General features: G+C 57.4%; 1 protein-coding gene and 1 long non-coding RNA gene across 3 annotated transcripts in view; one reads left to right on the top strand and one right to left on the bottom strand.

Moving 5' to 3' along the window:
• CHERP (calcium homeostasis endoplasmic reticulum protein) overlaps positions 1 to 14,349 on the bottom strand; it is a 19,108-nt gene extending 4,759 nt beyond the window's left edge. The window contains exons 1-11 of one of the 2 annotated variants that reach the window (XM_082708416.1): positions 13,402 to 14,349; positions 12,919 to 13,092; positions 9,663 to 9,847; positions 8,468 to 8,605; positions 8,018 to 8,169; positions 6,323 to 6,434; positions 6,124 to 6,213; positions 4,528 to 4,783; positions 3,646 to 3,821; positions 1,365 to 1,800; positions 12 to 250 (exon numbers count right to left, since the gene is read on the bottom strand). In XM_082708416.1, the coding sequence (XP_082564542.1) occupies positions 12 to 250; positions 1,365 to 1,800; positions 3,646 to 3,821; positions 4,528 to 4,783; positions 6,124 to 6,213; positions 6,323 to 6,434; positions 8,018 to 8,169; positions 8,468 to 8,605; positions 9,663 to 9,847; positions 12,919 to 13,092; positions 13,402 to 14,254 (2,811 nt within the window). In that variant the 5' untranslated portion in view covers positions 14,255 to 14,349. Of the gene's footprint in view, positions 1 to 11; positions 251 to 1,364; positions 1,801 to 3,645; positions 3,822 to 4,527; positions 4,784 to 6,123; positions 6,214 to 6,322; positions 6,468 to 8,017; positions 8,170 to 8,467; positions 8,606 to 9,662; positions 9,848 to 12,918; positions 13,093 to 13,401 lie in introns of both variants that reach the window. The other variant, XM_082708417.1, reaches the window with a different exon arrangement.
• LOC309853348 lies at positions 13,689 to 15,968 on the top strand. Its single transcript, XR_014305614.1, has 2 exons — positions 13,689 to 13,860; positions 15,649 to 15,968. It is a non-coding gene; the product is annotated as an uncharacterized lncRNA (long non-coding RNA).

The raw sequence follows: 15,968 nt of genomic DNA, 5'->3' as shown, positions 1-15,968 counted from the left end.
GGTGACGTTACCTTCACGAGGGGGGCCATCAGCCCTGCAGGCAGATCGAAGTAGGGCACGTTGGGGACCAGGCTAGGGTCATCATGGTTGATGTGGGGAGGGCCCTGTCGCCGCATGTGGGGGGGCTGCCCATTGAAGCCATGGGGAGGAGGGCCGAAGTCAGGGTGCTGGGGCCCACCCCAGGGCGGGTGCTCGTTGATCCCAGGATGAGGCATGCGGTGGCCGGGGTGGTGGTGAGGGGGTCCCATCTCTGCAAAACAAAAACTCCTTTCAGGCCTACCGGGCAGCTGTGAGCAGGGCAGTGAGGACAATGCGGCCATGATCTGCAAGGGGACAGGTGCCCGTGGGAGGCGTTCACAGAGGGCCCACCACCCACTTCTGGGCAGTGCTGCCCAGCACCTCCTCTCCTGTTCGCGCTGCCCGGGGTCGTGTAGCTAGTTGGGGAGGAGCCGGGCTGGGGGCGACCTGGCCTGCACCCATACCACCACTCAAGGTGGAAGGGAAAACCAGGGCAATCACAAAACCTTAAAGGAGCAACATTATGGGCCGATCACTACCACTGTCTTTGGAGACAGGGCATTTCTAAAAGGTGATTCACTTGAGGGGAGATCCCGCAGGTGGACCCCGATCCGACACAACTGGCAGGACACCAATGCGCCCAGAGGGAGGAGGACACGATGACGGGAAGAAGACCCGGTGGTCTCTGACTTCCAGCCCCCGGAGCTGGTGGAAGCGCCTGCCACATGCACTTTGTTACCACGGCCCCGGGAAGCGTGGTCCGGCGAATACATGTGCTCCTTGGTCTCGGCTAAACTTGTAGCCGAGAATGGAGTTTAAAGCAAAAATAAAAGAGGCGACAGAGTAGAAATAAATTTTTTTTTGAAAAGAAAAAAAACCCAACAACTCTATAGATTCTTCCAAGAAAGGCAATGAAAAAAGCTGCTAAAACAGCGGGACAGGGAACAGGGAAGGCCCCTAGACTCCCTGCCCTGCCTGCCTGTCTGCTGCGGAGCTTGCAACTGTCCTTCCAGAAGGCTCATGCCTTTCCTCCTCCCCAGGTGTGTGGGCAGCAGAATGAGACTTCAGCTCTATTGCCAGCCCAGTGTGTCATGTGCCTGAGGGCCCAGACGGGACTTCTACACCATCCCATGACCCCCGGCTTGTCACCCTGACTCAGGGGACCTCCCAGGTCCTGCAACTGATGTCAAGTAGGACCCTCCTGGCCATGGGGGGGTGGGGGGGTGGCCACTGCGGGGGGGTTTCCCGCAAACAGCTGCCAGCACCGCCTCAGGAAACAAGAAGCAGGAGAGGGAAGCGCTTCCCAGACACAGGACAGTCCCCACGGAGGGCACCCTCGCACTCACCGGCAGGGAAGTCCCCCTGGGGATAGTCGAAGCGGTGAGGGTAGGGTGGCCGCTCGAAGGGGTGCCGCGGGGGGAAGTCGTCCTGCATGAAGCGGGGCGGGAAGCGGTTGAAGTTGTGGGGGTGCGGCGGCTGGTTGAACTGCGGATGCTGCTGGTGCGGCGGGAAGGGCCCTCGGAAGTGCGGCGGCCGCTGCATGCGGAAGGGTGGCTCACGCTGGCCCCCGCCCCAGGGCGGCTGCTCGTGCTGGCTGTTCCAGGGGCCCTCAAACTGACTGTTCCAGTTGGGGTCGGGCTGGCTGTTCCAGGGCGCGTCACGCTGGCCATTCCAGCCGGGGTCCCCACGCTGCTCGCCCCACATGCCCTCGTGGCTGTTGTTCCAGGGGGGACAGTGGGGCGGCCCACCCTGATGGTGCGGGTAGGGCGGCTGCTCGGGAGGCTGCAAGGCAAAGAATGGACGTGAGCCCCTCCCGAGGCCTGGCCTACGCCGGGCACACCTCGGCAGTGTGGCTCTCCAGCCATGGAGGCGACCCGGCCCTGAGGTGGTGCGGCCTCCTCTGCTCAGCCGTGCAGTGGGGGTTGGGGTGCCTGTGCGCGCTCCTAGGCTCAGACCTACACCTCGGCTGAGGGTTTCCTATGTCTGCACTGGAGCTGGGCGGGCCCCAAGTGCCAGGGATGCCAACACTCCCAGCTTGGCAGCCTGACCTGGAAGCCGGCAGACGCGTCCGAGTTCCTGTACCCCTTGGTGGCTCATGCAAGGGTGCATCCCCCACGGCCTGCGGAGTGCAAGGAGGAGCTGCACCCCGGGGGCCCATGGTAGACACCTGCCCTGATGACAGCCCCCTCCGTGTCACTTAACCTCTGCTCTGGGTAGTCTTTTGGGTCAGCTCCCATAGTAACTACTTGCCCTCAAACCCCATCTCAGGAAAGGTCGCTCTTTCTGTAGTGGGAGACAACATGAGCTCTAGATCTCACCCAGCGGCTATGAGATTTGAAACCGGGATTTTAACCCCAAACTCATGGCCACAGTGGGATGTACCGAGGACTGGATGACCAGGGGGCCCATCTTTAGGGTTACAGCTGCTTGGCCCTGCTGACTGCCAGCAGAGGTGGACCTGGGCCACACCACACCCTCAGGTCTTTCAAGAGGTTAGAAGCCACATTCTAAATACAGTTATTACTTCAGAGCACCTGGGTGGCTCCATCGGTGACATCCGACTCTTGATCTCGGCTCAGATCATCATCTCGGGGCCACTGAGTTCAAGCCCCACATACCAAAAATCAAATCAAATCAATACATCAATCAGTAAACTAATATTTAAAAAATGTTATTTCAAAATGTGTTAAGATCCCACGTGGGCAGGCCAGACCAAGTGTACCTGTGCCCCAAAGCAGACCCTCAGCAAGGGGACCCTTGTTGTCCTAAGCCCAACCTACCAGTCCCCAGAAGTGACCCTGAGACACCTACACGATGGTGTACCATCAGAGGGTACCCATAAGATGCGTGATATCACTGGGCGCTCGTAAGTGGGGGCTGTCTTTACGGGGAGACCCAATCTTCTGTGAAATTAAATCTATTCTCCTAAACCTCAGGTTCTGGGGCGGGGGGGGGGCACAGGTGCAACAGGTAACTCAAAGCCACAAGCCCCTCTTATCAGTCTAGAGCCGTTTCCCTCCCGTCCTCACCACAGAGTCACCTAGCAGGGCCGCAATCACTGGGTCCTGTCAAGGGGAAGGTGGATGTCCAGGAGAGGCCAGGGCTGCACCCAAAGGCTCCATGAGATCAGATCCAGTGGCCAGAGAGCAAGTGGATGTTTCTGGTGTTTTCCAGTCATGCTACACTGGATAAGATGACCCCTGCCCTGGCCTAGAAGTTTCTGAGCTCAAAGAACCAGAGGGATTGACCAGCACCTCTGCCCCAGAAAACACTGCCAGTCCTACACGTCTGACCTTCCCTTTCCTTACGTGAGTAGTGTTCTTTCCAGGGAGACAGAATGTTGGCGCCATGCTGGCTGAATTAGAGAAGGGACAGAACCCCGCTCACCCTGCTGTAATGGACCATTTGAAACTGCCCAGCCCTCACAGGAACACAGGGACCACTGCTCCTAAGAGGCCCGGATGTTGGCATGGGCATGGGTGTGAGGCCCAGACTGTCCTGCCCTGCCCCCCCCCCCCCCAGCCACTGCAGAACCTGTTTCCCCAGCAAGCCAGCCCAGCCCAGCCCAGCCCTCAGACCCACACAGGGGACCGCCTGCCCACCCCTACCACAAGTCTAGGAAAATACCTGCTGTTGGCCCCAAGGAGCGACGGGATGAGGCTGGTCAAACCACGGAGGTTTGTTGGGCGGGATCTGATCGTGGGGCCCTGGACCCCGGGGGCCGGCCGCGGCAGGATCCTGGACTCCTCCTGAGGCGTCATAGTCGGAGGAGCCGGGCATTTGGATGGGAGGCTTGCTGTCATCTAGAGCCAGACAAGAAGTTGGTTGGTGGTGGCAACGGTCAGCGGGCGCCTCCTGAAACCATGTTCAGTAACACCCGGGACCAACTCAGGCTGGGCCTTTACCTCTCGGGAAATCCTGGCTGCGTGAAGCCGCCCGAAACCGATGGCCTCCAGGAAGGCGGCGAGAGGCGAGGAGGCTGCCCTCACCGGGGACACGCCCCTTTGAGAGCTTTCAGAGAAATACCTTAACTTATTCTGTACCTAGTTTGCTCCAAAATTTTCATCACTGAATTTTATTAAAAATCTCTTCTTCAACCACTTGAAAGATCGTTTCCCACCTCATCTGTTGTCTGATGAGACTTCTAAGTGCTAAACCATCCTTATACATGCCTGGGGGAAAGCCTATTACCGCATCATTATTTTATTTTTTTAATACTTGGTTAGATTTCAGATGGGAAGTATTTCTGCATCTTTGTTTGGAAGGGATCATGCCTGATATCCGTAATTCCTTCTCTTTGCCCATCCGGTGTAAAAGCCTGGTCTCAGAAACTCATTTGGGCAGCTTTTCCCCTGTTCCCTGGGAGTAATCACCTGAATGGTAAGGTTTGGGGGCATCTGCCTGTGAACCCCCCCAGGCCTGGCATTTGGAAACAGATCCTAGAACCAGAGCCCTTCTCTGGGGGAGAAGGCTGCTTTCTAGGAGCGGCCCCCCCAGGGAGCTCCGTACCAGGTTGGGTGGTTGGTGGGATGGTAGGGGCGGGCGTGGGGGCCGGCGGCGGGGCGGGCGGCGGCGGGGTGGCCTTGACCTCGGCCTCCATTTGCGGCATCTGAATCTGCTGTTGCTGTTGCTGCTGCTGCTGCTGCTGCTGCTGGGCCAGGCTGTTGACAAACTCCTCGTGCTGCGTCTTGAGGGTCTGGATCTGCTGCTGGAAGGCGAGCTGCACCGGCTGGACCACCGAGGAATACTCGTTGATAAGTGTCGCCTGGCAGAGAGAGAGGAGAGTGGCCGACACTCAGGACAGACGCCTCGGAGCCTGCTGCCGAGTCCCAGCCCTTCCGGAGCCACTCGGGACGAGCCCTGGAAAGCTGGAGGAATTCAAGGCAGTCCCTCGGGTGGGCAGGCAGGGAGGGGATGGTCCCGAAAAACGAAAAATGCAGTCCCGACAAGCACAGATCATCTAAATCTAGCCCCAAACCGGTGACAAGGATGCTGGCTGCAGCGAAGTCTGTGATTCACTGATCCCAGGAAGGGGCAAGAAGAGCCACACCCTGTCCTCTCGCACAACCGTTACAGACACGACCTGGACGAGCGTTCCAGCCCGCTGTCACGGGCTGTGCTGCTCACTCGCTGCCCAGCTTTGAGGAAGTCACAACCCTGCTGAGCCTCGACTTCCTCAGCTATAAAACAGAGCAACAGGACCTATCCTCCAAGGATTTCGGGGGAGAACTTGGTGAGATAACAGGGAAACGGACCAGGGCAGCTGAGTAAATGTGAGCTGCAGTGAAAGAAGAAAATCAGGAGAAACAAAGCAGTTCACGTCACTGTGACAAGGTGCAGTAAGTCTGCTGCTTTACTTAACAGAACAAGCGGGAGAAATTTTAAAAGCATGACACCCGCGTTCCTCACTGGGCTGAGTATGAAAGCTGCCCAGCAGCGGGGTGGCTCTCAAGACCATCACAGAGGACGCAGCCAACACAGCTTCTGACATTCAACCAAATCCTTTCAGAACAACGACAGCTTTCCACCTGAGAAAAGGGGGCATGAGCTCTGCCTTTTCTTCTAGCAGCTGCGGATAGGGCTGTGATGCCGGCGTCACAGCAGAGGTGGCCAAGGAGACCTGGGCGGCCCTCCCAGCCCGCCTTGTGCAACCCCCACCCCATCCTCTGAGCAGACGCCTCCCCGGCGAGAAGACAGACATACACACAGGGAACGCTGCCTACATAATCAGACCACGGCAGCCCAGACGACACCGAGGCTTGCTTATGCTTCCGACATGCAGAAGCTGGCCCTGAGGACCAGAGCCGACAAGCCAAAGACACCACCAGGAGCCGTGCCTGGTGGACAGGGCAAGCTGGCCACAAGGGCACCAGGAAATGTCAGGCGGGCTCACCTGGGAGGGGCTCAGTGGTCACAGTGGATGGGACGGGGTTCTCCAGAGGCTGCTGCTCACCACCATTCCAGAGACACAGGCGGGAGCCCCGTTTGGAAAGTGCTACCTGGCCTTTGAAATCGCCAGTTCCCCAGGAGGGAGCTGGGGGCCACATGACTTCTGGGAACATGCGGTGGCAGCCAGAGCGCCGTGTGGGTGGGGAGAGCACCCACCTGGTACTGGCCGAGCCCCAGGGCCGGGCTCTGTAGCTGCTGGATGATGGAGTCGTCAAAATAGCCATTCTTCTCCCAGAGCTGCAGGAGCTGGATGCAGGGGAGGAGGGAGAGGCTGCGTCAGCAGGAAACCTAGCATCTCCACCACCCTGTCCCTCTCCGCCCCCTGCCCCCCGCCTCCCCCAGCTGCCCCACATACCCGGGCGATCTTCTGCTGCTTGTCCTCCTCCACGGCCAAGAAGCTGGTGCAGTAGATGGGCACCACGACTTTCTGCAGGGCGGCCAGCAGCTCCCTGGCCTGCTTGCGCTGGCTGTGAGGGAGAGACCTTCCGCGCGTCAGGGCCCTGGGGCGGGACCCGGCCACGCGCCCGTTACCATTGCGGCTCCAGCCACAGCACCCTCTGCCTTCTTGGGACGTGGGCCCCCAACCCAGCTGGGACAAGGGCTGGGCTCCCTCTAAGACCTGTGCTGGCAACTGGGCCCAAGGGACAGACGGACAGCAGTGGAAGGAGGAAAAGAAGAGCCTGTCACCTTGGTCTCCTGATCACTAAAATAAGCCTCCCTCCAGGGGTGGCACAAGGACACACGGACCCACAGACCCAAGACCCGTAGGAGCCCCAGCTGTCCACACGGCCTCACTCAGCCCTGTCACCCCCTACGCACAAGACCTCAGCTTGAGCCCCACTTCTAGGAACCAGAGGGAGGGTGCCAGACAGGCCAGGCATCTAGGGACATGAGGCAGCCTGCCCTCCCATCCTCCCGGGGCGCTGCACATGTGAATGGGCATGGAGGGCGGCAGAGGCTGATGGCACATGTGGTGTCTCCTAGAGGAGGAAGCAGGGCAGGAGGCGAGCAGCCAGAAGCCCTCCCATCACCAAGCTCACCGGAGGTGCTCAGAGGCAGCTGGGGATGGGGAGGGCAGGGAAGAGGAGGGGAGGGGCGGGAATGGGAAGAGAGGGGAGGGGAGGACAGGGTGAGCGCACAGGGCTCCTAGACAGAGCACAACTCAAGAGGAGCCCGGCAGGACGACCGCCAGCCATGGGCTGTGTCTCTGCAGAGCTGCCCTGGTCAGCACAGCGGCTGGTGGAAGCAGAAGAGCAAAGAAGGTTCTGAGCAGCTGCCGGTCTCCCAACAGCAAAGGAATAAAGGAGTGACGAGGCAGGGAGTGGCCAAGTGGCAACAGAGCCACCTGTGTGGCCCAGGAAACAGGGAGTGGAGGGGCAGGGACCCAGGCTGCACGAACGCAGCAGGCGATGGGGCAAGACGGGGGAAGGGTCGGGGAGAGGCAGAATCCATTTCTGCTGCTCTCACGGGAACCGTCCCCTTCGGCCAGGCCAAGCTCAAAGCCAAACTTGGCAGCCAGTCTGGACGGCTAAGGACTGGTCTCGCCACCAACGTGTGCTTCCGCCGGCCCCCTCCCCGGGCCTGCTCTGGCCCAGCTGTCGGGGTCTGTCAAGTGACCCTCTAGCATCAGGGTAGCAGACGCTGCAAACACCGGCCTGGCCTCGGGAGGGCTGGGGGAAGGGGCGGGAGAGAGGGCAGCAGAGAGGACCCCTGGGAGGGATCCTGCAGCAACGCAGTCAGGGGACAGGGCTGTGTCTGTGTGTAGATCACGCGCAGAGAAGCTGGCGCTGGAGAGAGACGGACATGGAAAGACACCCAGATGCTTCCCCAAGGACAGCGAGGAAGGGACAGTGGCCCGTGACGAGGCCAAGATGTAGGGGCGCGGGGTGTCCTCCGATGGTGAGCTCATGGCTCAGACCAACCCTCCTCTGGGGTCTCTGGACAAGTTACCCCCCCCCCCACCAGTCCCCGGGCAGGCCAGGCTACGAGCGCAGCCCCGCGGAGGGCCGGCAGGCGCCAGTGGAGAGGCGCAGTCCAGCGGGGCCCTTACCAGTGGTGCAGGACGTCGTTGATCAGGTAGATGAGGTGCAGCCGCAGCTCGAAGTGTGCCCCGTCGGCCGTGATGCGGTTCCGGAGGTGGCCCGCCATCAGCTCACAGTGCGGCGGAGACTTGGCATTGCTGAACATCCAGTTCTTCCCAGCCTGCAAGGAGCCAGGCTGGCGGTTGAGTCAGGGCGCATGCAGGGGCACGGGGGCGCGAGGGCATAGCCCGGGGGCACGGCGTCCCAGGGCTCAGGGGCATGCTGAGCTGCCACCTGCCTTCCGCCTGGGAGCAGCACACCTTGCCCACAGGCTGTCCCGCCCCCTCTCCCCACCCCACCCCGTGCTCAAGAGGAAAGGCTAGGGATAGACAGGCCTCCTCTGGAGCAGCCCAGCCTGGGAGCGTCCCCCTCATCGGGAGCACCTGTTTTGGAAGCACCCCCCTGCCACCTGCTCTCACCGAGATGGCATCTTTGGTGCAGGTGTCGATGATAGGTTGCAGCAGGTTGTCAAACTCATTCATGTCCAGCTGGGTCTCCTCCAGGAGCTTCTGCATCTGCTGCTCTACGGCGTGGGCCACAGCCGCAGTCACCTGCTCCTAGGAAGCCGAGCAGGATGGAGACTGCGTGAGGAGGACCTCGGCCCAGGGAGAGCCTGGCTTCTCAGTGCCCTACTCCCGGTGCCAGGATGTCACACTCAAACCCCGAGACAGGCTCCTGGGGTAGTCATGGTCACAGCCATTACCGCAGCAGACTCAGGATAAAACAAACCAGGACACAGCAGGAGACGATGTCTGCCCCGATGTGACAGATGGAAGAACGAACACCCAAAAGAACAAGGAACCTCAGCAAATCAACAAAAACAGAAAGAAAACGGAGGGACGGGGTGGACAGACGACAACACTGAGAAGATGTCCAAACGGTCGCCAGTCAAGGGAAAGGTGAGCAACCACACAGGCAGTCAGGGAAATGGGAATTAAACTGGGACGCGGGGCCTCACCGACTAGATCCGCAAACTGGGAAGGGGCTGAGGCCCAGAGCTGCTGCCGGCTTGGGCAGTCAGGCCCCCCAATCCCTGACAAGCACTGTGTGGAAACTAAGGGGGAACATTCTAGAGTTGTTTTCAGCAGAATGATGGTAACTTTACATCTTGCATCCAGTAATAAAAGCGGGGCTAGTGCTTCAGAGCTCTTGTTTCTTACTTGTCTTGTTTTTCAAACATTTCATCCTATTGTACTTCGGCCAAAAAATCAGATGATGACTAACCAGGACAAAAGGGTCCTTCCCTACAACAGCCTGGGGTGACCTAGTGAGCAGGAGCTGGAGCCAAGGGCACTAGAGGCCACCTGGCCTGCACAGTTACTTCACGGTTCCTAACGTGGCCCCACCTGTGGGCGTCCGCCCCGCACAAAGGGCGTCTGAGCAGAGAGCTTGTGGAATCATTTCACCCACAAGAAGCAGCAACAGTTTGTCCGGTGTCAGGGGTTGCGCTAAAACACCACAGGTGGTGGCAGCCCCGGGGAGACACAGCCCGTGTGTGGTGAAGCATTCTTCTGCCTGCTGCTATGCAAACCTAGAGGCACAGGCTGAGTTCCTGGCACGTAGCTTGGGCCAGAGGGGAGGCGGTGAGGGGGTGGGGAGGAGCAGGCCCCATACCTGTCGGAGGGCTAACAGGTGCTGCTCCTGCTGCTGCAGGTTCCACTGGCTCTGCTGGATGAGCTCGTCCATGGATGGGGCTCCCTGGGCTGACGGGATGGGCGCTGCCGGGGCCAGCGGGGGCTGGGGCAGGGGGGGCAGGGCCGCGGCTGGCTCCAACTCTGGGGCCTGCTGCTTGCAGATGACTGGTGGGAGAGGAGGAAAGGTGGCCCCCATGAGAAGGCAATCCCTCGGCTGCCGCTCTGGCAGCTCCAACCCCTGCCTAGACTCCCACGCACAAGAACCCCTGCGCGGTGCTGCAGACCCCTCACTCTGTGCCCGGCCCCTCCTGCCCTGCCCCCCACTGACAGGGTCCTAGCCCTGGACACTTTCCAGTGTGACGTCACCTTGCCCCCTTTCCCACCCACCATCTGGCCTGGCCCACCGGCCTTCCAGCTGCGACCACACACATCCCCCTAGACCCTTCACCCAGGCCCCTGCTGAACCCAGATCATGGCTGCTGGTAGACAAACAGCCCTCCCCAAGGGGATCTCTCGAGTCCCAACCCCGCCACCTCCTGAGCAGCTCCCGTCTTTAAAAACACCTTTGCCCCACGTCCCTCTGCCACCGATCTTACCACTGAGACTCATCTTCAATTCTTTGCTCCCGTTTCTGTCGCCCCCCAGCAGTCTGGCTGCGCACCCCCCACCCCAGGGAAGCCACGGACATTGTTCCTCAGCCACTCCGCCCTGTCTCAGGTCCTTGTCTCACATAGCCCTGTGTGGCCACCCCCAGGCCCCTGTGTCTTCCTCCGTCGGACCCCTGAATGCAGGGGTGCCTGGTTCTACCCGCTCCTCTGGGCCAGTCCACAGGGTAGTGGGACACAGGAGCTGCGAGCCATTGCTCCTTCCTCTACCCTCTCCATCCTGGAATCCTCGCATGATGATCTGATCAAGGACTTTCCAAAGGAACCTCAAACAGGCCCGCGTGTCCTCTTGCCCTGTGCTCCACCTCCTCAGGGCCCCTCCCGGCCTCCGTGGCCGGCACAGCTATGCCCTTAACCAAAGCCCAGAAGGTCCCGGCATATCTTTCTCCCTCATCCCGCAGTAACAAGCCACCCCGGGTGGTAAAGGCATGCTCCTAGATGACACCAGCCCGTGTCCCTGCCATCACCGCTATGACTCTGCTGTCACTTTCATCACTGTTGGAACTGATCTCCCTGGGTCCCCTCCTGCCCCATGTACTTCTCCACAGCACGGCCGGAGAGCTGCTGTTCACCAGCCCCGGGTGGAACCTGAACCGGACGAGTCTAGAAATGCCAAGGGAGCCTCCTGGCACCTTCATAGCAACTTGACGTTTCACAGATCATGTTTTATTGTATTTTGCAAAAGTGTACTTTCCACAACAGATTGAAAGTTTTACAAAACAAAAAATAAAAAACTAGGCCTTCAGCAGACTTTGTAAAGCGCCCTTCAAGGAGAGCCTTGGGGCTCACTCCTCAAACTACCAAGGTGGAGTGCCAGCTACACCATGGCTAAGCCTGCTCTGCAACACAGACCTGAAATCCTCCAAGACCTCCCCAGAAGCTTTGGAGAGAATCCCTAAGTCCCTGGCCAGCCAGCCCTCCCCTTCTCTGCATCCTGGTCTCTGCCCATTCCAAGCATCCCTGTTTCCCTGGGCTTTACCCACTCTGAGCTACTGCCCCCTCCACTCCCAGCCCCTCCCTCTGTGAACTTTTCTTTGTTTCCAGCTGGCTAACTGTCAAACATCCTCTAATCTCAGCTGAAATGCTGCTGCCTGCAGAAGGCATTTCTTGAACTCCCATCTTCCTGTTAGAAACACCCTATCCTTCCCCCCCATTACATTACCAAGTCCCAAGTGGCTTCTGATTTCTGACCCTCCAGGGAGGGAGTGGGCTCCCCTCACAGTCACATGAATCAAAGCACTGTCCTCTGCCTGGTTATGCCACCCTCATCAATATCCAAATGGTGTCCCAGTTCATGAACTCTACCCCTTAACCCTACTTGCTCCCATGCCCAATCCGACTCAACCTGCTGACCGAATTCAGACCTTACCATCAACTAACCTCACTAGTCTGCAGCCTCCACTCATGGCCCCACCAGCCTGGCCACAGTAGAGGCCACACTGGCCACACACACCTGACCCACCTCTCCCTTCTTTCAAACTCTCTTGTAGCTTTTCGCCGCCTATAGCAGCAGTTTCCAAAGTGATATGCTGGGGCCAAGGAATGGCTGCTCCAAAAACATGTTTTTGTAACACAACAATTTGCCTACGGTTTTAGGCAAATCACCCCTACCCCCACTCAAACCTAACTGGGCACCAGATGAACCCCTAGACTGCAGGAGAAAACCCAAACCTTCTTCCTGGCATTTACCACTCCAGATCAAACCCTTCCCTCCTCTATATACATTCCATGCTCCAGCTGTGCTGGGCCTCTCATGGTCTCTCTTACCGTTCCCTAAACACATTGTATTTACTCAAGCCACTGCACCTTTGCTGTTTCCCACAAGCTTTTTATTGAACACCTACTAAGTACCACGTACCAGGGCACAAGACCCAAACAGGATCTGGTTGGCCTCAGGGAGCCTGTAGTCAATGCCCAACTACTTGGCAGCCTCAACCTCATTCATTCAAACAATGCATCTAGAAATGTGACACGGAACAAGACAGAGGTGGGCTCTGCCCTCAGGGACCCTACCCCCAGGTGACTGACTATTATTTAAAAGCCAGCTGTGATTCTTAAACCCATCTCAAACTCTTCTGAGGGCAGGGCTGGAATCCTGATACCCAGCCCCAGTGAACATCGACAAATATCTCCCAAAAACTAAAACTCAAACAAGTCTTTTGGATCTGGACTGCAAACACCTGAAATGCACAAAAATCTTGCTAGACCCACAGAGCTCACAAAGGGTCCTGCCAGGAGGGTCCCGGTCCAGCTTCTTTCACTTCTACCCCGGAAAAACACTGAAACAGCCACTCTACTTCTGCTGACTTAAGTCATCACATCTGCAAGAACAGAGAAATCCCTGATCCGGAGCCTAAAAGAATCGATAACCTCGTTCTCCATTACACTCGGACCCAGAAGCCGCTCGGTGCAGGGCCCTGGGAACAGGGGAAGGGATCATGAAGGCGCAGCTGCCCCATTTTCAGAGACAGAGCATGCGGCCCACAGGAAGGCGGTTTGTGGCGGAGCCCGAACTGGAGTCAGAGAAGGGAATCGCTGGAAGGGACGGCCTGAGAGCTGGAGAGAACTCACGCTGCTGCTGCTCCAGCGCCAGCTTGCACTTGTAGTAACTGTAGAACTCGCCTCCGAACAGAAACGAGAATTTCGGGTTGTCCTTTTGCTTCTCCATCGTCATCTTCTCAAACTCGGGCCCGTTGCGAGCCACGAACTGGGCCAGCTTGTCGATGACATTTCGAAGCTCCTGGTCTGGAGGACGGAGAAAAGGCCACGCGGGGCGTCAGCGAGGACCGCCCAAATCCGGGGGCCCTGGCGTCGCAGCCCCCGTCCGCCGGGCCGGGGTCCCTAGGGCTGGGCTCCGGAGAGGCCGCCCTTGTACGGGTCCCGATAGGGGCCACACACGCGCCGGGGATGCGGGGACCCGCGGGAGAGGCCGCAGGCGAACCCGGGAGGCCGAGCCCCGCCCCCTCCTAGGCCCGGAAACCCCGGAAGGCGGGGCGGACCGAGAAGGGATTCCAGGGAGAAAGAAACGGTCCCCGAGCCCAGGCTGGGCCTCACCGTCGGGCGGCAGAGGCATCTCCATGGCTCCGGCCGCAAGGAACGTCCTCCGGCGCCTCACGATCGCCCACCAGCCCCGTCTGCGGAAGCCGGCCGGAAGTGGCGCGAGGGAGCCGTTTACGGCTCGTCTCGCGGGCTGCTTCCGCCCTTCACTTACGGCCGTCGCCGGGAAACCGCGGAAGTGAGGGCAGAAGGCGGGCGGGAAGAAGCCGCGCGTGGCCGAGCGCGCGGTAGGGGCTGGCAATACGCACGCGCAGGGGCTTTCCCGCGCTTGCGCGGGTTGAGCCGCTGTCGCGCTACGCCCCGGAACGGCTGGAACCGCGCAGACTACCGTTAGCCACGGCGCCGGCGTCTTCCCCGGCTCGCGTCGCAGCCGGCGGGCTTGGCAGGCCGCGTTTTCCGCTGGGCCAGGGCTCTGGGGAGTTCCTTCCCGCGGGGCTGCGGTGAGAAGACTACGAGGTGAGGTGCGTCCGGGAGGGTCCCGGGCCGCGACGCCGGGGCGTAGAACTAGGAGGTGATGGGCTTGGGAGGGGATGGGACTGGGCTTATTGAGGTTCCCAAGATTCTCCCGCTCTGTGTCTTTCCCTCGACCCAGCGCTTTGGTAAGGAAGACTTTGTAGCAGGGGGACCCCACCCCCACCCCCGCCGGCCACGACCTGCGGGCGCCCGGCCTTCCAAATTGCGCGCCCAGAGGGCACGGCGCCTTCCTCAAAGGTGCAGTCGGATTGCCTCTCAAATGATGACGACGTGAACGTGTGCTCGAGGTGGGGAAAGAACGATGACTAGCAGCAGTAAATGTTAGCGGGCGTAGACTGCGGACGTCCCCGTAATCTGACCTTCTAGAGATTGCCATTGCTAACACTTGGTTGGCTATACCTCCCTATTTTTTCTACCTCCCTATTTTTCCTATGCAAATAAATGTCCATATATTTCAGAAACATTTTTTTTTTTTTCCTTTTTTGGCCATAAGACGCTTATGGATTGCCTTCTCTATGCAAGGTAATGCTTTAGGCCAGGAATCGACAAACTTACTCTATAAAGGCCCAGATAGCAAATATTTAAGCCATGTGGGCCAAGAGGCAAAATTGATTATATCATATAGGTACTTCATAGCCAAAGAGAAAAATATCCATATTACTTTAGTTGGTGGCATTCAGAATCTAATAAATAGTTTTTCTAAAATACAGGTCTACTGAGGAGAGGAATGGAATGCCTTTTTTTGCGGTTCAAAGTTGGTCTTTCCTTGTCATTAAATGATTGCAGATGTTCACTAGTGAAGATTATTCTTGTTTGACAGAAAAGCAAGCTGGATGTGTCTTGTAATGGAGCTGGGCCTGAACTCTGCTCTCCTGAGCCTGTAGTCTAGTGGGGGTGGAGACCTGTAAATCAGTAAACAAATACGTCACTGCAAAGGTGTGGTTTGCCCCTGGGAAGTGAGGTTGTGGGGAGATCTTAATCAGGAGCCAGCTACAGGAATACTGCAGGCAAAGGGAGCATGTGGCTTAGTCTGTTTAGTACAAAGCTCAGTATCTGGATGGTGTGGTTATTTTTCCTTGCCAGTGAAGATCTATATCGGGATTTTAATTTGTGTTCTGCCTTGGGTGGAATTCAGAGATAGCACATTGTTGTACCTATATGTATTTTCATGAGTTAAAGATACACAGCATTTTTCAGATTCTTAACAGGATCTGTGAGCCAAAACAGGTTAATGAATCTGTATGGTCATTTCTAATGACTGCAGGGACACTGTAGTGTGATTGTACAGTAAGTTAAGTCATCGAAGCCAGATTCTGTGGAGTCTCTGGGTTGGTCCCATTTTTAGGCTGCTGTTAAGAGAGTCTTAGTGTAGAATGTGGACATTTAATACTGATGATGCTTCCAACTGTCCCTTCAAAAGATTGTAGGCCTGTGACCACTTTCATATATTCATTTTTTTTTTTGAAGACTTTATTTATTTGATAGAGCGATCACAAGTAGGCAGGCAGAGAGAAGGGGAAGCAGGCTCCCCGCCGAGCAAAGAGCCCAAATCAAGAAGCATGGGCTACACTGTGCATACCCAGTTATCGAATAAAATGGTGTTTAAATGTGCAGCAATAGGAGTTGGTTAATTACACCATATCCCTTTAGTAGAATAATACGGTATCATGTACACAGACACACAAAATCAAGAGAGAGAATTTAGTAAGAAGGGGAAATGTTTTGAACATATTTTTTTTTAAAGATTTTATTTATTTACTTATTTGACAGAGAGAAATCATAAGAAGATGGAGAGGCAGGCAGAGAGAGACAGAGGGAAGCAGGCTCCCCGCTGAGCAGAGAGCCCGATGTGGGACTCGATCCCAGCACCCTGAGATCATGACCTGAGCCGAAGGCAGTGGCTCAACCCACTGGGCCACCCAGGTGCCCCTGAACATATTTTTAAAGGCAGATTATAAAATAATATGTATATGCCAGTTGTGAAAAAAAAATGTGTATATATATTCTCAGAGGCAACTGCTGTCTGTCCAGTGTTTTGTGTGTCTTTTCAGAAATAAATTGTGTACTCACAAGCACATTTATATAATCAA

Source organism: Mustela nivalis (genome assembly GCF_964662115.1).
Source record: "Mustela nivalis genome assembly, chromosome: 1".
Lineage (NCBI taxonomy): Eukaryota > Metazoa > Chordata > Mammalia > Carnivora > Mustelidae > Mustela > Mustela nivalis.
The sequence above is the reverse complement of the archived record's forward strand: the minus strand, read 5'-3'. Positions and strand labels throughout refer to the sequence as shown.